This window comes from Schistocerca cancellata, chromosome 8, assembly GCF_023864275.1.
Source record: "Schistocerca cancellata isolate TAMUIC-IGC-003103 chromosome 8, iqSchCanc2.1, whole genome shotgun sequence".
NCBI classification, from domain to species: Eukaryota; Metazoa; Arthropoda; class Insecta; order Orthoptera; family Acrididae; genus Schistocerca; species Schistocerca cancellata.
In genome coordinates this window covers 540,840,097-540,862,197 of record NC_064633.1, presented here as the reverse complement: position 1 = coordinate 540,862,197, position 22,101 = coordinate 540,840,097, and the positions used below count along the sequence as shown (strand labels likewise).

The 22,101-nt window shown below is 39.3% G+C and overlaps 1 protein-coding gene across 1 annotated transcript in view; it reads left to right on the top strand.

Moving 5' to 3' along the window:
- The window catches only part of LOC126094499 (cyclic AMP response element-binding protein A-like), a 574,109-nt gene that overhangs the window by 541,278 nt on the left and 10,730 nt on the right, over window positions 1-22,101 (top strand). Inside the window, exons 4-6 of the mRNA XM_049908908.1 lie at window positions 1,721-1,844; window positions 4,460-4,677; window positions 10,174-10,317. Of these exons, the coding sequence (XP_049764865.1) occupies window positions 1,721-1,844; window positions 4,460-4,677; window positions 10,174-10,317 (486 nt within the window). The remainder of the gene's footprint in view (window positions 1-1,720; window positions 1,845-4,459; window positions 4,678-10,173; window positions 10,318-22,101) is intronic.

Sequence of the window (22,101 nt, the reverse complement as noted above, 5' to 3'; positions counted from 1 at the left end):
AGTCAACATTCTGACTCACTCCAAAACTGTTCCATAGGGTTCAGGTTGGGACTCTTGGGCAGGTCAGTTCATTTCAGGAATGTTCTTGTTCACAAACCACAGCCTCACAGATTCTGCTTTAAGACAAGGTGAATTGTCATGCTGATACATAGCATCATCATATCCAAACTTTTCCTGTACTGTACGCAGTAAATAGTGCTGTAAAATGTGTTCATATCCTTCCACATTTATTGTTTTCTTAATACAAACAGGAGATCACTCCCTAACCACGAAAAATACTCTCATGCAATAACATTACGTCCTCCCTACTTCACTGTTGGCACTACACACAATGACAGATAATGTTCTTCAGGCATTCGCCAAACTCAAACCCTTCCATCAGATTGACACAGAGTGTAGCATTACTCATCACTCTAAATCACTCAATTCCAGTCATTCGCTGTCCAGTGGCATTGCTCTTTCCACCACCTCAAGCATCAAATACAAATGTGTGGCATATGACTAACTGCTCATCCTTTGTACCCCATTCTTTGTAACTCCCTGCAGGCAGTAATTTTGCTAGCTGGACTGCTGGTGGCACTTTGGAACTCACAAGTGATTCCTTCCACAGATCTCATGTAATTTTTTACAATCACACTCCACAATGCTCAGCGGTCTTAGTGTAGCTGTGGTTGTTCCTTTGAATTTCCGCTTCACAGTCACATCACCAGCAGTGGACAGTAGAAGAGTTAAAATGACTCTCGTGTATTTGTAACTCATGTGAAATCTAGTGACTAGTCCACATCTGAAGTGAGTGAGCTCTCCTGACACACCCATTCTTCTGTTGCTGCTTTTTTTATTGACAATGTAATAGCCTTCACATCTTGTGACATCTAGTAATCAGTTCCATGTTATGTAGTTGTGTCTGGACACTTTTGATCAGCTAGTGTAAATGGAAGAGGGAGGGAGAATAATTTAAAGAAGGAAGTTATAAATGAACAATAGAAAGGAGGTAGAGGGAGGAATGAATGAATGTAGCAAACTACGAGTAAGTGTGTGAAGGAAACTAGGTACTTACTGTTAGTGTTTGTGTTCCATGTATCATAATTGTGACTTATCACTATGAAATGGAGGAAGTCAGTGTTATAATTACTGTACATCTTCTCAGTGGGAAATATGGCAACATACAGACCATTTATATAATTCCTTAACTTTTTCTATTTTTAAATATTTTTGAATTAATGAAGGCAGCACTGAATAAATGGTTAATAAGAATGAGATACTGAAGCTTAAATGAATGAATATATGAATGAATGAAGCTTGAATGAATAAAATTAGGATGAAAAGAATGAATGAGGGAGAGAGATTACTCTATTCAAGGCTGCACTGTTAAGACTACTGAAAGAAACATTTTACTCAGTTAACAGCAATGGCTGGAACAATTGCATTAATGTGTCGTGCAATTTGGAAGTGACTAGTGCATCTGTAATTTGTACACAAAACATCCAGTCTCTGAAGCTGAAAGAGCAATTAAAATTCATTTCATATTTCCAGAGTAGACCTCTTTGAAGTGTTGATGGACGACACCATAGAAAATGTTGAGAGCATAGGGATATAAATGTGACTTTGGAAGCTATATATGTGTGTGTGTGTGTGTGTGTGTGTGTGTGTGTGTGTGTGTGTGTGTGTGTGTTCTGACATTTTTGGAGTTTTGTCTGAAAGCTGGAGACTTTTGTTGCAGACAAGTGGTCAGCAAAGCGTCCTGAAGCAACCCACCATCCTGCTGGCGACACGCGGTACCATCTTCGCACAGCAGAAAATGGTCATACCAAAGCTCAACATCAAAGTTGAACCTAACACTTCAGGTGTGTTTGCATACATTTTGTAATATCAATAATTTCCTCTTTATTTCTCTTTAGTCTGGACAAACACAACCAAATTAACTTCTGGAGAAACTGTCTCGTGCACTAAGTCCTCTGTGTAAGTATTTATATATGTATGGAGCGTCTTGTTCTAAGTGATCCATATGAATTCCTAGGATTGTGTTAGTGATGTTTTTCCGCATTGCTTACTCTGTAGCTCCACAAAGTTATTTTATTCATTAAAGGTGGCCAGCATTACTGTCTTAACCACATAGAGTTTCAGTCCATTGTGTACATAATCATTCCACTATGCATGTTTGTGAAACATTGTCTTGACTAGTCAAAGCTGAATTTTGTTTGGTGGTTATGGTTGTATGGATTAAAACACCTTTGTCACAGAGACACGGTGACAATTATTGAACTATATTAAATAAAATCATCATAACTTCTGAATGGTTTGCATTAGGATGTTCAAACTGCACGGTTGGCCGCAGGGCATGATGGGAATTAGTATGGTTTGGTTTAGCAATGAAGCCCACTATCATTTGGATGAGTTCATCAATAAGTAAAATTGGTGCATTTGGGGAACTAAGAATCTGCAATTTGCTATCAAGAAATATCTTTATCCTCAGCAGGTGACTGCGGTATGCAATTTTCAGTCACAGAATTATCGCTGTAATATTCCTTGATGGCACAGTGACTACCAAATGGTACTTAAAGGTTTTGGAAGATTATTTCATCCTCATTATCCAAAGTGACCCTGATTTTGACAAGATGTGGTTCATGCAAGGCAGAGCTCACCCCCATAAAAGCAGGAGAGTGATGTCCTGTAGGAGCACTTTGAGGACCACATTCTGGCTCAGGGCACCCAGAGGCCACTGGCATGGGCCTCGATTAGCTGCCATATTCTCCAGATCTGAACACATGTGGCTCCTTTGGTGGGGCTATATTAAAGACAAGGTGTACAGCAAAAACCCCAAACCCATTGTTAAGCTGAAAACAGCCATTCAGAAGGTCATCAACAGCATCAATGTTCCAACACTTGAGCAGGTCAAGCACAATTTCCCTATTTGTCTGCACCACAACATTGCCAATGATGGCAGACATATCAAACATGTCATAACCTAAATCTGAATATCTGTAGTCACGTTTACATGTTGAATAAAGTGTGTGCATGCTGTATTTTGTAACTAATTTAATTTTTTTTTCATGTAGTTCAATAATTGTCACCCTCTACATCCTGACAATAACTAGAAGTGAGGATCAAGGCCACTGTCTTCAGTTGCTACACTAGTGTTACAGATGGATATTTAGAATTGTGAGCAGGCATAATAGTAGCTATGTTCTGCATGTTTCATGCATGTGAACATGCTTTTCACAATATCTGACCTGCAACTTTTTATCAGTATGTAAAAAGTGTGGTTGATAATACTCAGATAACAAGTACGTCTAGTTGTTTGTGTGGTAAAAGTGAAAATCAACTTAGAATATCAATGTTAAAGTCACTATTTCATAATATACTGTTTTTTTCTTTGATGTTAAATTGTTCCCTATTAACATTCATAGTTGTGTTACATACATGGACAATTGTCATGCTAAGTTAGAAACCCTCAGTTTAAATGTGGTTTTAATAGTGTCTGATAATATCTACAATCCTTGCATTATTTCAGTTTGATGGGATTTATCATTGTGCGCATCTTTGGACCTTGTCTGGCCAGTCTATTGCATTATAAATAACATTTAAGTTTCCTGAATATAATTTCAAGGTAAATGTAATCAGAGGCATTTTCAAGATCACAGAATAAATCAACAGGATAATTTGCATTCTTATCCCTGCCAGGAATTGTGAGCTCAAACAAATTTCTCTGGAGGGGGGGGGGGGGGCTACAGTCAGTCAGCAGGTTATGCCATAAAAATGAATCAGTAGTCTATTGTAGGACATTTTCTCAAAATTTGTTGTAAGGACTAGAAGGAATGAAATGGATCTGTAATTAGAGGGGAATTACTTCATTTTTATGGACTGCATATTTAAGTCTGTCGAGAAGTTTTCCATAATTATTAGGTAGATGTGTTCTACCCATTTGTGGCATATGAAAGTTTGTGCAAAATAAGGACTTAAACCTGGGTATCCCACCATCTCGAGCGGTCGCCTTACCATCAGGCTATCCATGCGAACTGACCAAATTTCCAGATGTCACACTATCTACATCCTTATACCACAGTGATGAAAGTAAAAAGACTGTGGTATAGGGCTGTTGACAGCATGATATATGGAAATGCGGGTATGTCCAGGATGCATGCATGGGTACCTTAATGATAAGGTGACCACTCACAATAAAGAGGAAATCCGGATTTGAGTCCTGGTCTGGTACAAATTTTCACATGTCACCAACAGGTAGAACATCTGTACCTCATACTGCTGATGCCAAGTTATTCACATTCAGCAAATTTATTTCAATCTAATTTTGAAAAGGCGTCAATCTTCATCAATGTAAAAAAAAAAAAAAAAAAAAAAAAAAAAAAAGAGTCACTGATTCATTAGCTAGTGGTATTGATGATTTTCTGGATGTAGCATCAGACAGAGATGAGAGTTGCTGACTTGTCCATTGCTCACACAGGTTTCACACTGCCACCGACACCACCGTCCTCAACCACTAGCGACAGTGAAGGCAACGCATCTCCAGGGCGCGAACCGACATCCCCAGGAGTAGGTGTAGCATGTGTGGGGGGCCGTGTGCAACGCTCCAGCTCTGGCTCGACCACTCAGCAGCCTCGCCTCCTGCTTGCTGCCCCTGGCAGGCAGCCCATCCAGACGCCACTCATCAGCAACCAGCCAGTAAGTGTACCAAGTGAAACAATACCAAATAATGCTTCTATGTTACCGCTTTCATATCCTTCACAAAACTGCAGTCTAGAAAATGCCTGCTGTTATCTACATTCGTCCCCTGTAAAATCTCAGAAAATACCTGTATATGGCTGTCCTTGGGAAAAACATCAGAAATTGGTGCAATTTCTGAAATATTTATAAATTATATACACAAACATTTCTTGGAAATGTCTACCTATTAGTGAAAATCATATCAAAATCTCTACAGTAGTTCCTGAGATTAGCCTGGTCATACAGACAGAACCATAACAGGTGACTTCAATTTATATACCTGTGTGTATTGATAGATCAATATTGTAAAGCATTATTAAAAGGAAGAAACACAATATAAATATATGTGGAGCAGATTGATGTTTCAGACTTCTTGGAAAAATTATGTGAAACTGAAGTGTGGCCACAAAGTTGACTGCATTGATGAGTGCTGTATGAGCTATCGTTGATTGTAAACAGGAAATGAGAAGATTAGGGTGTAATGTTCCATTGACACCACAATTGTTCAGGAAGGAGGAGATTACCATGGCTAAGATGTCATCTGGGTATTCATACCAAATTTTCAGTGGTTTTGAACCACAGTCATGCAGTAATTTTTAAGAGTGCAAACTGCCATTTCAATGTGTATAACTATATTTATCTTCTGTACTATCTAGATTTCAGCTTTTATGCCATTATCAAGTACAATGCCAAAAGTTGTTAGACCATTATTACATCATATCTGTTAAGGCAGTCCAAAGCATGGAAACAAGACCACACATCACATGACATGACATAATAACGGTCTAACAACTTTTAGCATTGTACTTGATAATGGCGTAAAAGCTGAAATCTATATAGTACATAAGTGAAACATAGTAATACACCATCAAACAGCAGTTTACTCTTTTAAAAATCATATCAAATTATTTGGGAGAACATTGTAAACTCCAGTTAGAATCAAGCAATTGTGTCATTTCCCTTTGTGCAAGTATTGTTAGTACATGACAAAGTCATATCAGAGGGAAAAACTGAATGAATTCAGAAACATGATGATCTAATTTTGCTGTTTATCAGTACAAGAATATTACAGAATTTCTTAGTGAGTTTCCGTAAGGACCCTTGCGAAAAAAAATGACTTTATTGCTGCAAGTGCCATTAGGCAACTTTGAAAAAATTGTAAAACAGTTCTATTTCTCCCATCATATATCTCATAGAAGAATTGTGTGAATAAGGAAAGATACACTCCTGGAAATTGAAATAAGAACACCGTGAATTCATTGTCCCAGGAAGGGGAAACTTTATTGACACATTCCTGGGGTCAGATACATCACATGATCACACTGACAGAACCACAGGCACATAGACACAGGCAACAGAGCATGCACAATGTCGGCACTAGTACAGTGTATATCCACCTTTCGCAGCAATGCAGGCTGCTATTCTCCCATGGAGACGATCGTAGAGATGCTGGATGTAGTCCTGTGGAACGGCTTGCCATGTCATTTCCACCTGGCGCCTCAGTTGGACCAGCGTTCGTACTGGACGTGCAGACCGCGTGAGACGACGCTTCATCCAGTCCCAAACATGCTCAATGGGGGACAGATCCGGAGATCTTGCTGGCCAGGGTAGTTGACTTACACCTTCTAGAGCACGTTGGGTGGCACGGGATACATGCGGACGTGCATTGTCCTGTTGGAACAGCAAGTTCCCTTGCCGGTCTAGGAATGGTAGAACGATGGGTTCGATGACGGTTTGGATGTACCGTGCACTATTCAGTGTCCCCTCAACGATCACCAGTGGTGTACGGCCAGTGTAGGAGATCGCTCCCCACACCATGATGCCGGGTGTTGGTCCTGTGTGCATCGGTCGTATGCAGTCCTGATTGTGGCGCTCACCTGCACGGCGCCAAACACGCATACGACCATCATTGGCACCGAGGCAGAAGCGACTCTCATCGCTGAAGACGACACGTCTCCATTCGTCCCTCCATTCACGCCTGTCGCGACACCACTGGAGGCGGGCTGCACGATGTTGGGGCGTGAGCGGAAGACGACCTAACGGTGTGCGGGACCGTAGCCCAGCTTCATGGAGACGGTTGCGAATGGTCCTCGCCGATACCCCAGGAGCAACAGTGTCCCTAATTTGCTGGGAAGTGGCGGTGCGGTCCCCTACGGCACTGCGTAGGATCCTACGGTCTTGGCGTGCATCCGTGCGTCGCTGCAGTCAGGTCCCAGGTCGACGGGCACGTGCACCTTCCGCAGACCACTGGCGACAACATCGATGTACTGTGGAGACCTCACACCCCACGTGTTGAGCAATTCGGCGGTACGTCCACCCGGCCTCCCGCATGCCCACTATACGCCCTCGCTCAAAGTCCGTCAACTGCACATACGGTTCACGTCCACGCTGTCGCGGCATGCTACCAGTGTTAAAGACTGCGATGGAGCTCCGTATGCCACGGCAAACTGGCTGACACTGACGGCGGCGGTGCACAAATGCTGTGCAGCTAGCGCCATTCGACGGCCAACACCGCGGTTCCTGGTGTGTCCACTGTGCCGTGCGTGTGATCATTGCTTGTACAGCCCTCTCGCAGTGTCCGGAGCAAGTATGGTGGGTCTGACACACCGGTGTCAATGTGTTCTTTTTCCATTTCCAGGAGTGTACATACATATGGAAGCATATAATGAAGTCAATCCATTACCTGCCCTCCCTCCATCCTCCTCCCACTTGATTTGCATGCAGAATAGAAAAGGGAGGAAAAATATTGGTACAAAGTACCCTCATCCATATATTATATAATGGCTTATGTAGTATTTATGTAAAAGTAGATATTAAATACAATATCTTCAATGATGGAATAATTATTATACTCTTTTATGCATTCAGACAAAATGATTAAAAACACAATAAATTTTATGCATAAAATATACAGTACCAAGTGTACACATTAAAAAATTATGTTTTGTGCTAGAAATATGCAGTGTCTTTTAAAATTACTGATATGCATGTTAGTCACCTACTTTATGACACCCATTTCATGGCCATTTATTCAGAAACAATGTTTCTCAGATAATACAATAATATAAGGGGACCATAAAATTTAAACAAAACTGTTGAAAGCTATTTGAATAATTAACTAATTGTATGATTGTCATGTGTGGACATGTGGGAGATGGTAATGACTTAATGAAGCATACAAAACTATAATTATTCATTTACTTTGGTGCAATTCTGTCATGACATGTACTGTAGCACTTTGACGGTAGGAAATGAAAATCTCGAACTCCATTTTGCTATATTTCACAATAGAAGCAAAAATATATATATAAACTGATACAGATAAAGTTCATACATGTGTAACAAGGTAGTAGAAGCCCAGTTATTGTCAGATCAGAGAAACCCAAACACTTTCAAATATATCTTTGATAATGGAGTTACTGGGTACTCAAATTGTGAGGTTTTCAGTGACAGATGGAGTTATGAGGTTTTCATCAACTTTCAGATAGCAAAAGTAACATCCATATCTCCATAGCTTCAGGGCCTGATAAAATCCCTCTCAGATTCTATACTGAATTTGCAGCTGAGTTAGCCCCTCTTCTTACTCTAATCTATTGTAGGTCTCTCGAACAGAAAACTGTGCACATTAATTGGAAGAAAGCAAAGGTAACATCCATCTACAAGAAGGGTAGTAGAAATGACCCACAAAACTACAGTCCAATATCTTTGACATTGATTTGTTGTATAATCTTAGAAAATATCCTGAGTTTAAACATAATGAGATGTCGTGAACAGAATGACCTCCTCAATGCCAACCAGCACGGATTCTGAAAACATTGATGATGTGAAACCCAACTTGCACTTTTCTTACATGACATACTGAAAGCTTTAGATCAAGACAGTCAGGAACATGCAGTATTTCTTGATTTCTGAAAAGCATTTGACTCAGTACCACACCTACACTTACTGTCAATAAGTTAAATTTGTGACTGGACTGAGGACTTTTTGGTAGGGAGGACACAACATTTTACGTTGGACAGAGAGTCATTGTCAGATGTAGGAGTAACTTCATGTGTGACCCAGGAAAGTGTGTTGGGCCCTTGCTGTTCATGTTGTATGTTAATGGCCTTGCAGACAATATTAATAGTAACTTCAGACTTTTTGCAGATTATTACAGTAATCTATAATGAAGTACAGTCTTGAAGAAGCTGCATAAATATTCAGTCAGAGATTGATAAGATTGTTCAAAGTGGTGCAAAGATTGGCTACTTGCTTTAAATATTCAGAAATGTAAAATAGTGCACTTCACAAAATTGAAAAACTTACTATCCTATGACTCTAATATCAATGAGTCACAGCTGGAATCGGCCAACTCATACAAATAGTTGTGTGTAACACTTTGCAGGGATATGAAATGGAATGATTATATACGCTCAGTTGTGGCTAAAGCAGGTGGTAGACTTCAGTTTATTGGCAAAATACTGGGAAAATGCTAGCAGTCTACAAAAGAGATTGCTGATAAATCACTCATGTGACCCATTCTAGAATATTCCTCAAGTGTGTGGGACCCATACCAAATAAGACTAGCAGGGGATATTAAACATACACAGAAAAGGGCAGCACAAATGGTCACAGGTTTGTTTGACTCATTGAAAGTGTTACAGTGATGCTGAAGAAACTGAACTGGTAGACTCTTGAATATAGATGTAAACTACCTGGTGCAAGTCTTTCGATTTGACGCCACTTCGGCGACTTGCGCGTCGATGGGGATGAAATGATGATGATTAGGACAACACAACACCCAGTCCCTGAGTGGAGAAAATCTTTGACCCAGCCGGGAATCGAACCCGGGTCCTTAGGATTGACAGTCTGTCACACTGAAAACTCAGCTACTGGGGGCGGACAACTATTCAGAGAAAGTCTACTAACAAAGTTTCAAGAACCAGCTTTAAATGATGACTCTAGGAATATACTACAACTCCCTATGTATCACTCATATAGGGATCATGAGGACAAGATCAGAATAATTGCAACAAGCACAGAAGCATTCAAACAATTCTTCTCATCCCCCACTCCATACATGAATTGAACAGGAAGAAATCCTAATAACTGGTGCATGGAACTTACCCCTCCCATGCACTTTGCTATGGTTTGCAGAGTATCTGTAGATGTAAATATATTAAGGCGTTATTCTTATGAATCATTTCATTTTTCTCTGGAATCATTCAGATAAAACGCAAATTCTGTGGTACCTTAGAAACAGACTTTGTTGTGTGAAGGTGATGATGATGATTTGGTCTCACCATTAAGTAATGCTAATGTAATGATTAACATACAAACAAACAGCATGTTGCACTTGGATAATGCTTAACTTTCCATGTTATAGGATTTCTGAGGGATAGTACTCTTTAGTTTTAAAAACAATTTGTAATCATTGTGAGAAAAAGCCTGATTCAAAAAATGTATCTCTTACAGAAAGGGTCAACAGGAATGTTGATACTGACAGAGGAAGAGAAGAGAACACTTCTGGCTGAAGGATACCCAATCCCAACAAGACTTCCACTCACAAAAGCTGAGGAAAAGTCCCTAAAGAAGATAAGGAGAAAAATCAAGAATAAGGTAATTATTGATGTAGCTGCAGTATACTAGCAGTCTGAACTATACTTACTCTCTTCTTACTACCTGAAAATATTTTTTATATCACTAAAGAATTTATATAATAATGTTTGCTTGTAGAAATATTCATGCAAAATGCACACTGTGTGATAAATGTTAAGCAATCATTGCCATACAAAAAGACACATTAAATTTCTTATAGATTTCTTTCAGCTACATCTTATTTAATTTGTCTTATCCTGATTATAAAATTTGAAATTGTACTATAGGTCCTTACAAACAACATTTAATGAAATATGTATGTTATGACCATTTGATTTGTAAAAGAGAGTTAATATTTTTGTCAAAAAGTTTGAATTGTTGTAAATCCTTACCATTTACGTATTTATAAGTCTTACCTGATTTGTTTTCAACTTATTTGCAAATGACTCCAAAAACAATATATTTCTCTGACATGCTATTTTTTTTAATATGCAAAATGTTTCAAAGTGCAAGGAGAACTTTGTTTATAGCTAAAATATCCTAATTGCTTGACAAGTCAGTTGTCAGACAATTTTTGAACTGGTAACAGTACCTTCACCATCACTGTCCATTCTCTAAACTATGGTATCTACTTTTTCATATTTATTTTGAGTTGAAGCTGAAACAGCTCAATACCATACAAAACTTAGAAATTTGTACCTAAGTAAAAAACTAGCAATATAAGAGAGAGGAAACAAAGGCTCTGACTTTACTCAAAGCAATATATGTATATTGATTTCTGGAGCGTAGGGATTGCTCACTGACCTGGTACTCCTGCAACCCTTTATATGGTCAAAAAGTGATCGCCATGAAACTCAAAGCAAAAGTGTACTTAACAAAGAGCATTACAAGAAACAATCAATGAGACATACATTAATTTGTGAAAACTACAAAACTGAGGAAGTATGACTGAAATGAACGTTATACTGCTGATTGGGTTCATTACAGTACACAAATAACAAGTTCACAAAACAGTAAATAATGTCTCACTTGCGAAATTCAGTATGTTGTAGAGCACCTCCATGCTGCATTCAAAATCTGTAGGTGTTTCTTATCAATGTTGTTGAACTCCATAGATACTGTTTGATGAAAGATTGTTGATGGAGATCACAACCAGCCTCACATTTGAGGCTGTTTGTGGTGTTCCCACCCCCACCTCCACCCACCCCATCCTCACCCTCACCCCCAGCAGTATCGAAGACTCTGTAAACATCATGGTATGGAATCGAAGAGAGCCTCAAAATATTCCTGATGAGTCTTCCTCCATACAATTTATATGTGACTCCACAGGGCACCAACAGTGGTTCTGAAAGGACTGTGATGGATAAATTGCTAACAAACAATGTTCCATTCCCATGCATGTACACACAGCCACACAAGCCAAGGAAGTGGTAGTGCCCACCTTTCCTTGAAAAATAGGTGCACAATTCTTGTCACATGGAGTATGACTTTACCACAAAATATGGCACGTAGAGTTGCATGAAGGATGGACTGCACCTACTGCTCTAAACCAAAGTGAGCTAATAACAATCCTGTTGGAGGAACATCTGCAGCTGAACATTATACCAAAGATTGAAAATACCACTACAGTTTAAAGTTCTTTTTCTATTATCACACAACCAGTTTCGGGCTCTCATATGCCCATCTTCAGGTGTCGTAACTCGGTGCTGTGAACCCAACAATTGGCCTGAAAAACACTGATGTGGGTGTGCCAACTGTAAAAATTGTTAGTTCACCTAAACAGGTCATTCCAAAGGTTGTTGTTGTTGTCTTCAGTCCTGAGACTGGTTTGATGCAGCTCTCCATGCTAATCTATCCTGTGCAAGCTTCTTCATCTCCCAGTACCTACTGCAGCCTACATCCTTCTGGATCTGCTTAGTGTATTCATCTCTTGGTCTCCCTCTACAATTTTTACCCTCCATGCTGCCCTCCTATACTAAATTGGTGATCCCTCGATGTCTCAGAACATGTCCTACCAACCGATCCCTTCTTCTAGTCAAGTTGTGCCACAAGCTCCTCTTCTCCCCAATTCTATTCAATACCTCCTCATTAGTTATGTGATCTACCCATCTAATCTTCAGCATTCCTTTGTATCACCACATTTCGAAAGCTTCTATTCTCTTCTTGTCTAAACTATTTATCGTCCACATTTCACTTCCATGCATGGCTACACTCCACACAAATACTTTCAGAAACGACTTCCTGACATTTAAATCTATACTTGATGTTAACAAATTTTTCTTCTTCAGAAAGGCTTTCCTTGCCATTGCCAGTCTACATTTTATATCCTCTCTACTTTGACCATCATCAGTTATTTTGCTCCCCAAATAGCAAAACTCCTTTACTACTTTAAGTGTCTCATTTCCTAATCTAATTCCCTCAGCATCACCTGACTTAATTCGACTACATTCCATTATCTTCGTTTTGCTTTTGTTGATGTTCATCTTATATCCTCCTTTCAAGACACTGTCCATTCCGTTCAACTGCTCTTCCAAGTCCTTTGCTGTCTCTGACAGAATTACAATGTCATCGGCGAACCTCAAAGTTTTTATTTTTCTCCATGATTTTAATACCTACTCTGAACTTTTCTTTTGTTTCCTTTATTGCTTGCTCAATATACAGATTGAATAACATCGGGGATAGGCTACAACCCTGTCTCACTCCCTTCCCAACGACTGCTTCCCTTTCATACCCCTCGACTCTTATAACTACCATCTGCTTTCTGTACAAATTGGAAATAGCCTTTCGTTCCCTGTATTTTACCCCTGCCACCTTCAGAATTTGAAAGAGAGTATTCCAGTCAACATTGTCAAAAGCTTTCTCAGAAGTCTACAAATGCTAGAAATGTAGGTTTGTCTTTCTTTAATCTTTCTTCTAAGATAAGTTGTAGGGTCAGTATTCCCTCTGAGTTACTCTCTGAGATACTCTCTGAAATAAACAGCATTGTTGACAGGACCAATTGCGGACCTCTGGTACAGAGCCGACTGGAGGGTCTGAATCAGAGGCTCAAGATGGTTCTGTGACCATGCAGGCTGCAGGTTCCTCAACTTGCACCATAGGGGTTTCAGGTTCCGCTAAATAGGTCAGGTGTCCACTACACACAGGAGGTGGCTACACGGGTAGCAGGGGCTGTGTGGCATGGACTGGGCAGTGTTTTAGGTTAGACAGTCTTGGGAAAGATCAAAAAGGGCTCCAGTCTCAAAGGGTACAGGGCAAAGAAACGATGAGAATCGACCAAGCAACAGTCGGTATTGTAGTTGTAAATTGTCATAGCTGTGTTGGAAAAGTACCAGATCTTGAAGCACTGATAGAAAGCACTGAAGCTGAAATCATTATAGGAACAGAGAGCTGGCTAAAGCCGGAGATAAATTCTGCCAAAATTTTTACAGAAGCGCAAACTGTGTTCAGAAAAGATAGGTTAAATAAAGTAGGTGGTGGTGTGTTTGTGTCTATCGGTAGTAGTTTATCTTGTAGTGAAGTTGAAATAGATATTTCCTGTGAATTACTATGGGCAGAGGTTATACTCAACAGCCGTACCAAAATAATAATTGGCTCCTTCTACTAACCCCCCAACTCAGCTGATATAATAGCTGAACGGTTCAAAGAAAACTTGGATCTCATTACAAATAAGTACCCCACTCATACAGTTATAATTCGTTGAGACTTCAGTCTACCCTCAATTTGTTGGCAAAAGTACATGTTCAAAGCCAGTGGTAGACAGAAAAAAATCTTCTGAAATTGTACTAAATGCTTTCTCCGAGAATTACTTTAAACAATTAGTTCATGACCCCACACAAATTGTAAATGGTTGCAAAAAACACACTTGACCTCTTAGCCACAAATAATCCTGAACTAATAGAGAGCATAATGATAGATACAGGAATTAGTGAACACAAGGTCATTGTAGCGAGGCTCGAAACCATATCAACTAAAACCACTAAAAATAAACACAAAATTTATCTATTTAATACAGCAGATAAAAATTCGCTTGATGCCTTCCTAACAGAGGGTCTCCATTCCTTCTAATCTAATTATGTAAGTGTAGACCAGATATGGCTCAAATTCAAAGATACAGTATCGACAGCTATAGATAGATTCATACCGCCTAAGTTAATAAGAAACAGGACTAATCCACCATGGTACACAAAACATGTCAGAACACTGTTGCAGAAGCAACGAAAAAAGCATGCCAAATTCAGAAGAATGCGAAATCCCCAAAACTGGCTAAGTTTGACAGAAGCTCGAAATTTAGTGCGGATGTCAATGCAAGATGCTTTTAATAGTTTCCACAAGGAAACATTGTCTCAAAATATGGTAGAAAACCCAAAGAGATTCTGGTCATAAGTACAGTACACCGGTGGCAAAAACAGTCAATACCGTCACTGTGCAATAGCTATGGAGATGTTACCGATGATGGTGCCACTAAAGCGGAGTTACTAAACACAGTTTTCCGTAATTCCTTCTCGAAAGAAGACGAAGTAAATATTCCAGAATTCAAAACCAGAACAGCTGTTAGTATGAGTGACATAACAGTAGATATCTTGTGAAACAACTCAAATCATTTAAGAAAGGCAAATCTTCCAGTCCAGATGGTATACCAATCAGGTTCCTTTCAGAGTGTGCAGATACAATAGTGCCTTTCTTAGCAATCATATACAACCGCTCACTTTCCCAAAGACTGGAAAGTAGCACAGGTCACACCAATATTCAAGAAAGTAAATAGGAGTAACCCACTGAATTACAGACCCATATCACTGCCCTCAAATTGCAGTAGAATTTTGGAGCACATACTGTACTCGAACATTATGAATCACATTGAAGAAAATGACTTATTGATACATAACCAACACAGATTCCAAAAATATCGTTCTTGTGCAATGCAGCTAGCTCTTTATTCTCATGAAGTAATGAGTGTTGTCGACAAGGGATCTCAAATCGATTCCATATTCCTAGATTTCCAGATGGCTTTTGATACCGTTCCTCACAAGTGGCTATTAATCATATTGCATGCATATGGAGTACCATGTCAGTTGTATGACAGGATTCATGATTTCCTCTTAGAGAGGTCACAGTTCATAGTGATAGACGTTAAATCATCGAGTAGAACAGAAGTGATATCTGGCAATTCTGCAAGGTAGTGACATAGGCCCTCTGCTGTTCCTGATTTACATAAATGATCTAGGTGATAATCTGAGCAGCCCCCTTAGATTGTTTGCAGATGACACTGTAATTTACCATCTAGTAAAACCATCAAATGATCAATTCCAATTACAAAATGATCTAGAGAGAATTTCTGTGGGGTGCAGAAAGTGGCAATTGGCACTAAACAAAGAAAAGGGTGAGGTCATCCACATGGGTACTAAAAGAAATCCAAAAAATTTTGGGTATATGATAAATTGCAGAAATGTAAGGGCTGTCAATTTGACTAAATACCTAGGAATTACAGTTACAAGCAACTTAAATTGGAAAGACCACATAGATAATATTGTGGGGAGGGCGAAACAAAGACTGCGATTTGTTGGCAGATCTCTTAGAAGATGCGACAAACCCACTAAAGAGACAGCCTGCATTACACTTGTCCGTCCTCTGCTGGAATATTGCTGCGCAGTTTGGGATCCTTACCAGGTAGGACTGATGGAGGACATCAAAAAAGTGCAAAGAAGGGCAGCTTGTTTTGTGTTTCGTGCAATAGGGGTGAGAGTGTCAGTGATATGATACGCGAGTTGGGTTGGCAGTCACTGAAACAAAGGCAGTTTTCTTTGCAGTGAGATCTATTTACGGAATTTCAATCACCAAATTTCTCTTCCAAATGCAAAAATATTTTGTTGACACCCACCTATGTAGGGAGAAAAGATCATCATAATAAAATAATTGAAATCAGAACTCAAATGGAAAGATTTAGGTGTTCCTTTTTCCCATGCACCATTCGAGAGTGGAATGGTAGAGAAGTAGTATGAAAATGGTTCAATGAACCCTCTGCCAGGCACTTAAGTGTGAATTGCAGAGTAACCATGTAGATGTAGATGTAGAATGCCAATATTGTATTAGGTACTGAAAGCTGGTTGAAACCAGACATAAATAGCAGTGAAATTTTGAATTCGGATTGGACAATGTTTAGGAAGGATAGGACTAATGCTGTGGGAGGTGGTGTGTTCATTGCAGTTAAAAGCTGTTTAAATGAAATTGAGATCGATACTCGGCCGGTCTGCAAAATAGTCTGAATAAAGTTGTCAATCAGACAAGGAGTGACCATTGTATTAGGATGTTTTTATAGACCACCAGCATCCGCAACAAACATCACAGAACGTTTCAGGGAAAGTACATAGGAAATAAATATCCACATTATCCATAGTTACGGGTGAAGACTTTAATCTGACGTCCATTGACTGGGAAAATTACACATTTATCATAGGGGGCAGAAGCAAAGACACATGTGAAGTTATTTTAGGAGCACTCTAAACATACAATCTTGAGCAATTGGTTAGAAAACCAACTTGAGATGGGAACATATTAGATATCTCGGCAACAAACAGACCTGATCTTTTTGATGAAGTTAATCTAGAAGAAGGTATTAGTGACCATAACATCATTGTGACTTCTACGTCAGTGGAAGTTGCACAAAAAAAAAAAAAAAAAAAAAAAAAAAAAAAAAACTGCATACAGTTAGAGTTTTCTTGTTTGGAAAGTAAATAAAAGTGTCATTAATGAATATCTTCATAGTCAGCTCCAAGCATTCACCACGGGACACAAAGATATTGAGCACCTTTGGTCCAAAGATACTGAGCACCTTTGGTCAGAATTTGAAGGGAACAGATCCACCTTGCTGAGAAAGCAGAGAATTTTGTGCAGTCATTTTAAATGTAGTCACTGGTCTGCTGACAAAGAGAAATTATGCAAAATGAAAGCAGCTGTCAAAAGGTCAATGAAGATTCTTTTAACAAGTTTGAAAGCAATATTTTTTCTGCAGATTATAAAAATAAACCCAAAAAATTTTGGTCATACGTAAAATCTATGAACGCTACAAATAATTCAATACCTTCTCTTGCTGATAGTATGGGTAGTGTAAAGGATGATGGTAAACAGAAGGGCAAAATTCAAAATCTAGCTTTGAAAAACTCATTTACTGTAGAGGATTGCAGCACCTTTCCCCCCTTTCAATTATCGAAGAAATGCAAGGATGGCTGACATAGTGTTTAGTGTATCTAGGATTGTAAAACAGTTAAGATCCTTAGATGCCAGGAAGGCACCTGGCCCAGGCAGTATCCCCGTAAGATTTTATGTTGACTATGCTACAAATATAGCACCATTCTTATCCATCATCTATCAGAGATCATTGGAACAGCAGAAGGTTCCACAGGACTGGAAGATGGCCCAGGTCATAGCAATCTATAAAAAGGGTAGAAAATCAGAGGCACATAATTACCGGCCAATTTTACGGACATCAATTTGTTGTAGAATCATGGAACATATTCTGTGTTCAGGCATAATGACCTTTCTAGACTCTGAGAAGCACATCTGCAGGAACCAGCATGGTTTTAGGAAACAGCGGTCATGCAAGACACAGCTGGCCCTCTTTGTGCATGATATACAACAGGCTGTAGATACCAGCTCCCAGGTTGATGCCATATTCCTCGACTTTTGAAAGGGGTTTGACTCAGTTCCACACTGTCGCTTGCTCCAAAAAGTGCATGCTTATGATCTATCCAATTACATATGTGGTTGGATAGAAAGTTCTCTAACAGACAGAGAGCAGTATGTCATCCTGAATGGGGAGACTTCAACAGAAACAAGTGTAACATCAGGTGTGCCCCAGATCAGTGTAATAGGTCCACTGCTTTTTACGATTTACATAAATGATCTAGTTGATGTTATTGACAACAGCATTAGACGGTTTCCTGATGATATTGTAGTCTACAGGAAAGTAGTATCACATGAAAGTTGTGAACAAATTAATGAGGATTTGCAGAAAATAAATGCGTGGTGTAATGACAGGCAGGTATCTCTCAATATTAGTAAGTGTAACCTACTGCATATAACAAAGCGAAAATCCCCATTAATGTACAAGTACAAAATAAATGCCCAGTCTTTGGAAGTGGTAACATCTGTCAGGTATCTGGGAGCGACTATTGGAAATGATCTCAAGTGAAATGATCAGATTACACAAGCAACGGGTAAGACGAACTCCAGATTGTAGTTTATTGGTAGAATCCTGAAGTGATGCAGTCCTTCAACAAAGTAAATTGCTTACCATACTTTAGTTCGACCAGTCTTAGAGTATTGTTTGTCTGTACAGGACCCTTACCAGTTGGGTCTGATTCAAGAGATTGAGAAGGTCCAAAGAAGAGTAGCAAGATTTGTGACTGGTACATTTAGCCATCATGAGAGTGTTACAAATCTCATAGAAAGTTTGAAGTGGGACTCACTTGCAGATAGATGATGCACAACGGAAGGGGCTGCTCATTAAATTCCAAAATCCAATCTTCGCTGAGGATGTAGAGCATATATTATTACCACCAACTTTCATATCGCGCTATGATCACCATTCAAAGATAAGGGAAATTAGAGCTCGTACTGAGGTGTTCAGGCAGTCGTTTTTCCCTCACATGATCTGTGAGCAGAGGGGGGGGGGGGGGGGGATATGACTTTAGCGCGAATAGTGCCCTCCGCCACATACCACTTGGTGGCTAGCAGAGTATATATGTAGATGTATAAGTACAAGTCCACCACAGCACTCGGGGATCACAGCAACAAGTTATGACACCTGAAGATGGCCGTATAAGAGCCTGAAACCAGTCGTGTGATAATAATAAAAGAACTTTACAACTTTAGCAGTATTTTCAACCTTTGGTCCAAAGATACTGAGCACCTTTGGTCAGAATTTGTAGGGAACAGATCCACCTTGCTGAGAAAGCAGAGAATTTTGTGCAGTCATTTTAAATGTAGTCACTGGTCTGCTGACAAAGAGAAATTATGCAAAATGAAAGCAGCTGTCAAAAGGTCAATGAAGATTCTTTTAACAAGTTTGAAAGCAATATTTTTTCTGCAGATTATAAAAATAAACCCAAAAAATTTTGGTCATACGTAAAATCTATGAACGCTACAAATAATTCAATACCTTCTCTTGCTGATAGTATGGGTAGTGTAAAGGATGATGGTAAACAGAAGGGCAAAATTCAAAGTCTAGCTTTGAAAAACTCATTTACTTTAGAGGATTGCAGCACCTTTCCCCCCTTTCAATTATCGAAGAAATGCAAGGATGGCTGTCATAGTGTTTAGTGTATCTAGGATTGTAAAACAGTTAAGATCCTTAGATGCCAGGAAGGCACCTGGCCCAGGCAGTATCCCCGTAAGATTTTATGTTGACTATGCTACAAATATAGCACCATTCTTATCCATCATCTATCAGAGATCATTGGAACAGCAGAAGGTTCCACAGGACTGGAAGATGGCCCAGGTCATAGCAATCTATAAAAAGGGTAGAAAATCAGAGGCACATAATTACCGGCCAATTTTACGGACATCAATTTGTTGTAGAATCATGGAACATATTCTGTGTTCAGGCATAATGACCTTTCTAGACTCTGAGAAGCACATCTGCAGGAACCAGCATGGTTTTAGGAAACAGCGGTCATGCAAGACACAGCTGGCCCTCTTTGTGCATGATATACAACAGGCTGTAGATACCAGCTCCCAGGTTGATGCCATATTCCTCGACTTTTGAAAGGGGTTTGACTCAGTTCCACACTGTCGCTTGCTCCAAAAAGTGCATGCTTATGATCTATCCAATTACATATGTGGTTGGATAGAAAGTTCTCTAACAGACAGAGAGCAGTATGTCATCCTGAATGGGGAGACTTCAACAGAAACAAGTGTAACATCAGGTGTGCCCCAGATCAGTGTAATAGGTCCACTGCTTTTTACGATTTACATAAATGATCTAGTTGATGTTATTGACAACAGCATTAGACGGTTTCCTGATGATATTGTAGTCTACAGGAAAGTAGTATCACATGAAAGTTGTGAACAAATTAATGAGGATTTGCAGAAAATAAATGCGTGGTGTAATGACAGGCAGGTATCTCTCAATATTAGTAAGTGTAACCTACTGCATATAACAAAGCGAAAATCCCCATTAATGTACAAGTACAAAATAAATGCCCAGTCTTTGGAAGTGGTAACATCTGTCAGGTATCTGGGAGCGACTATTGGAAATGATCTCAAGTGAAATGATCAGATTACACAAGCAACGGGTAAGACGAACTCCAGATTGTAGTTTATTGGTAGAATCCTGAAGTGATGCAGTCCTTCAACAAAGTAAATTGCTTACCATACTTTAGTTCGACCAGTCTTAGAGTATTGTTTGTCTGTACAGGACCCTTACCAGTTGGGTCTGATTCAAGAGATTGAGAAGGTCCAAAGAAGAGTAGCAAGATTTGTGACTGGTACATTTAGCCATCATGAGAGTGTTACAAATCTCATAGAAAGTTTGAAGTGGGACTCACTTGCAGATAGATGATGCACAACGGAAGGGGCTGCTCATTAAATTCCAAAATCCAATCTTCGCTGAGGATGTAGAGCATATATTATTACCACCAACTTTCATATCGCGCTATGATCACCATTCAAAGATAAGGGAAATTAGAGCTCGTACTGAGGTGTTCAGGCAGTCGTTTTTCCCTCACATGATCTGTGAGCAGAGGGGGGGGGGGGATATGACTTTAGCGCGAATAGTGCCCTCTGCCACATACCACTTGGTGGCTAGCAGAGTATATATGTAGATGTATAAGTACAAGTCCACCACAGCACTCGGGGATCACAGCAACAAGTTATGACACCTGAAGATGGCCGTATAAGAGCCTGAAACCAGTCGTGTGATAATAATAAAAGAACTTTACAACTTTAGCAGTATTTTCAACCTCTGGCCAAGTGTGCTAGCACAATGGTACTGGCACTAGAAACAGGGATCAAAAATTCATCTAGCTATCTAAATTTAGATTTTCCGCGATTTTCTCAAATCACTTAAGGGAAATGCCAGAAGAACTGCATAGAAAAGCACACAATCAGTTTCTTTTTCTGTCTCTTGGCAAACTGCAGAGGTGTTCAGTCTCTAGTTACCTCATCATCAATGCCACATTCAACCCTAGTCTCCCTTCATTTTTTGCTCAAAAATCTCCATGGTGAAGGAGCTATTATCATATTGCTCTCAGTACCAGATTTCATCAAAAGTACGCAGAATTGTTTAGTTTTACATTCTAAGTTTATATGTCCAATTGTCACTTTTTCTGATGTATTTTGACATTAGTATTCATATTGAGTGTTAACTCTGTTGGTGGTTGTCGAGAAGTTTACACATTTTTAGTAAGCTAAGTGATTTTTAACTTGTAAAAATTCTGTAAGAATGGATTTGCATTAAATGTTACTTTAAGAAAGGAGTAAAATGCAGCACCAAGCATTGTAAATGTTAAGTTTTACTTTTGTCAAATATTTTATGAATAAAATACATTTCAAAGAAGGCTGTGCGAACTTGAATATCATGAACACACCGGATGCTCCAATATGTTAAAATGTGATGAACAAAATTATTGGCAATTGCTAAATCTCTAAGTTGGTATACCACATTTTTCATGTTAGGGAATTTTTAGATGTTATGTGTGGCAGCTGAATATTTTCAGAAATTATATGAAAAACAGTAGTGGATGAACATTATTAATTAGTTGTGGGATGAAGTCCATGGCCCCTGAGTCATACTGTATAGATGTTATTTAT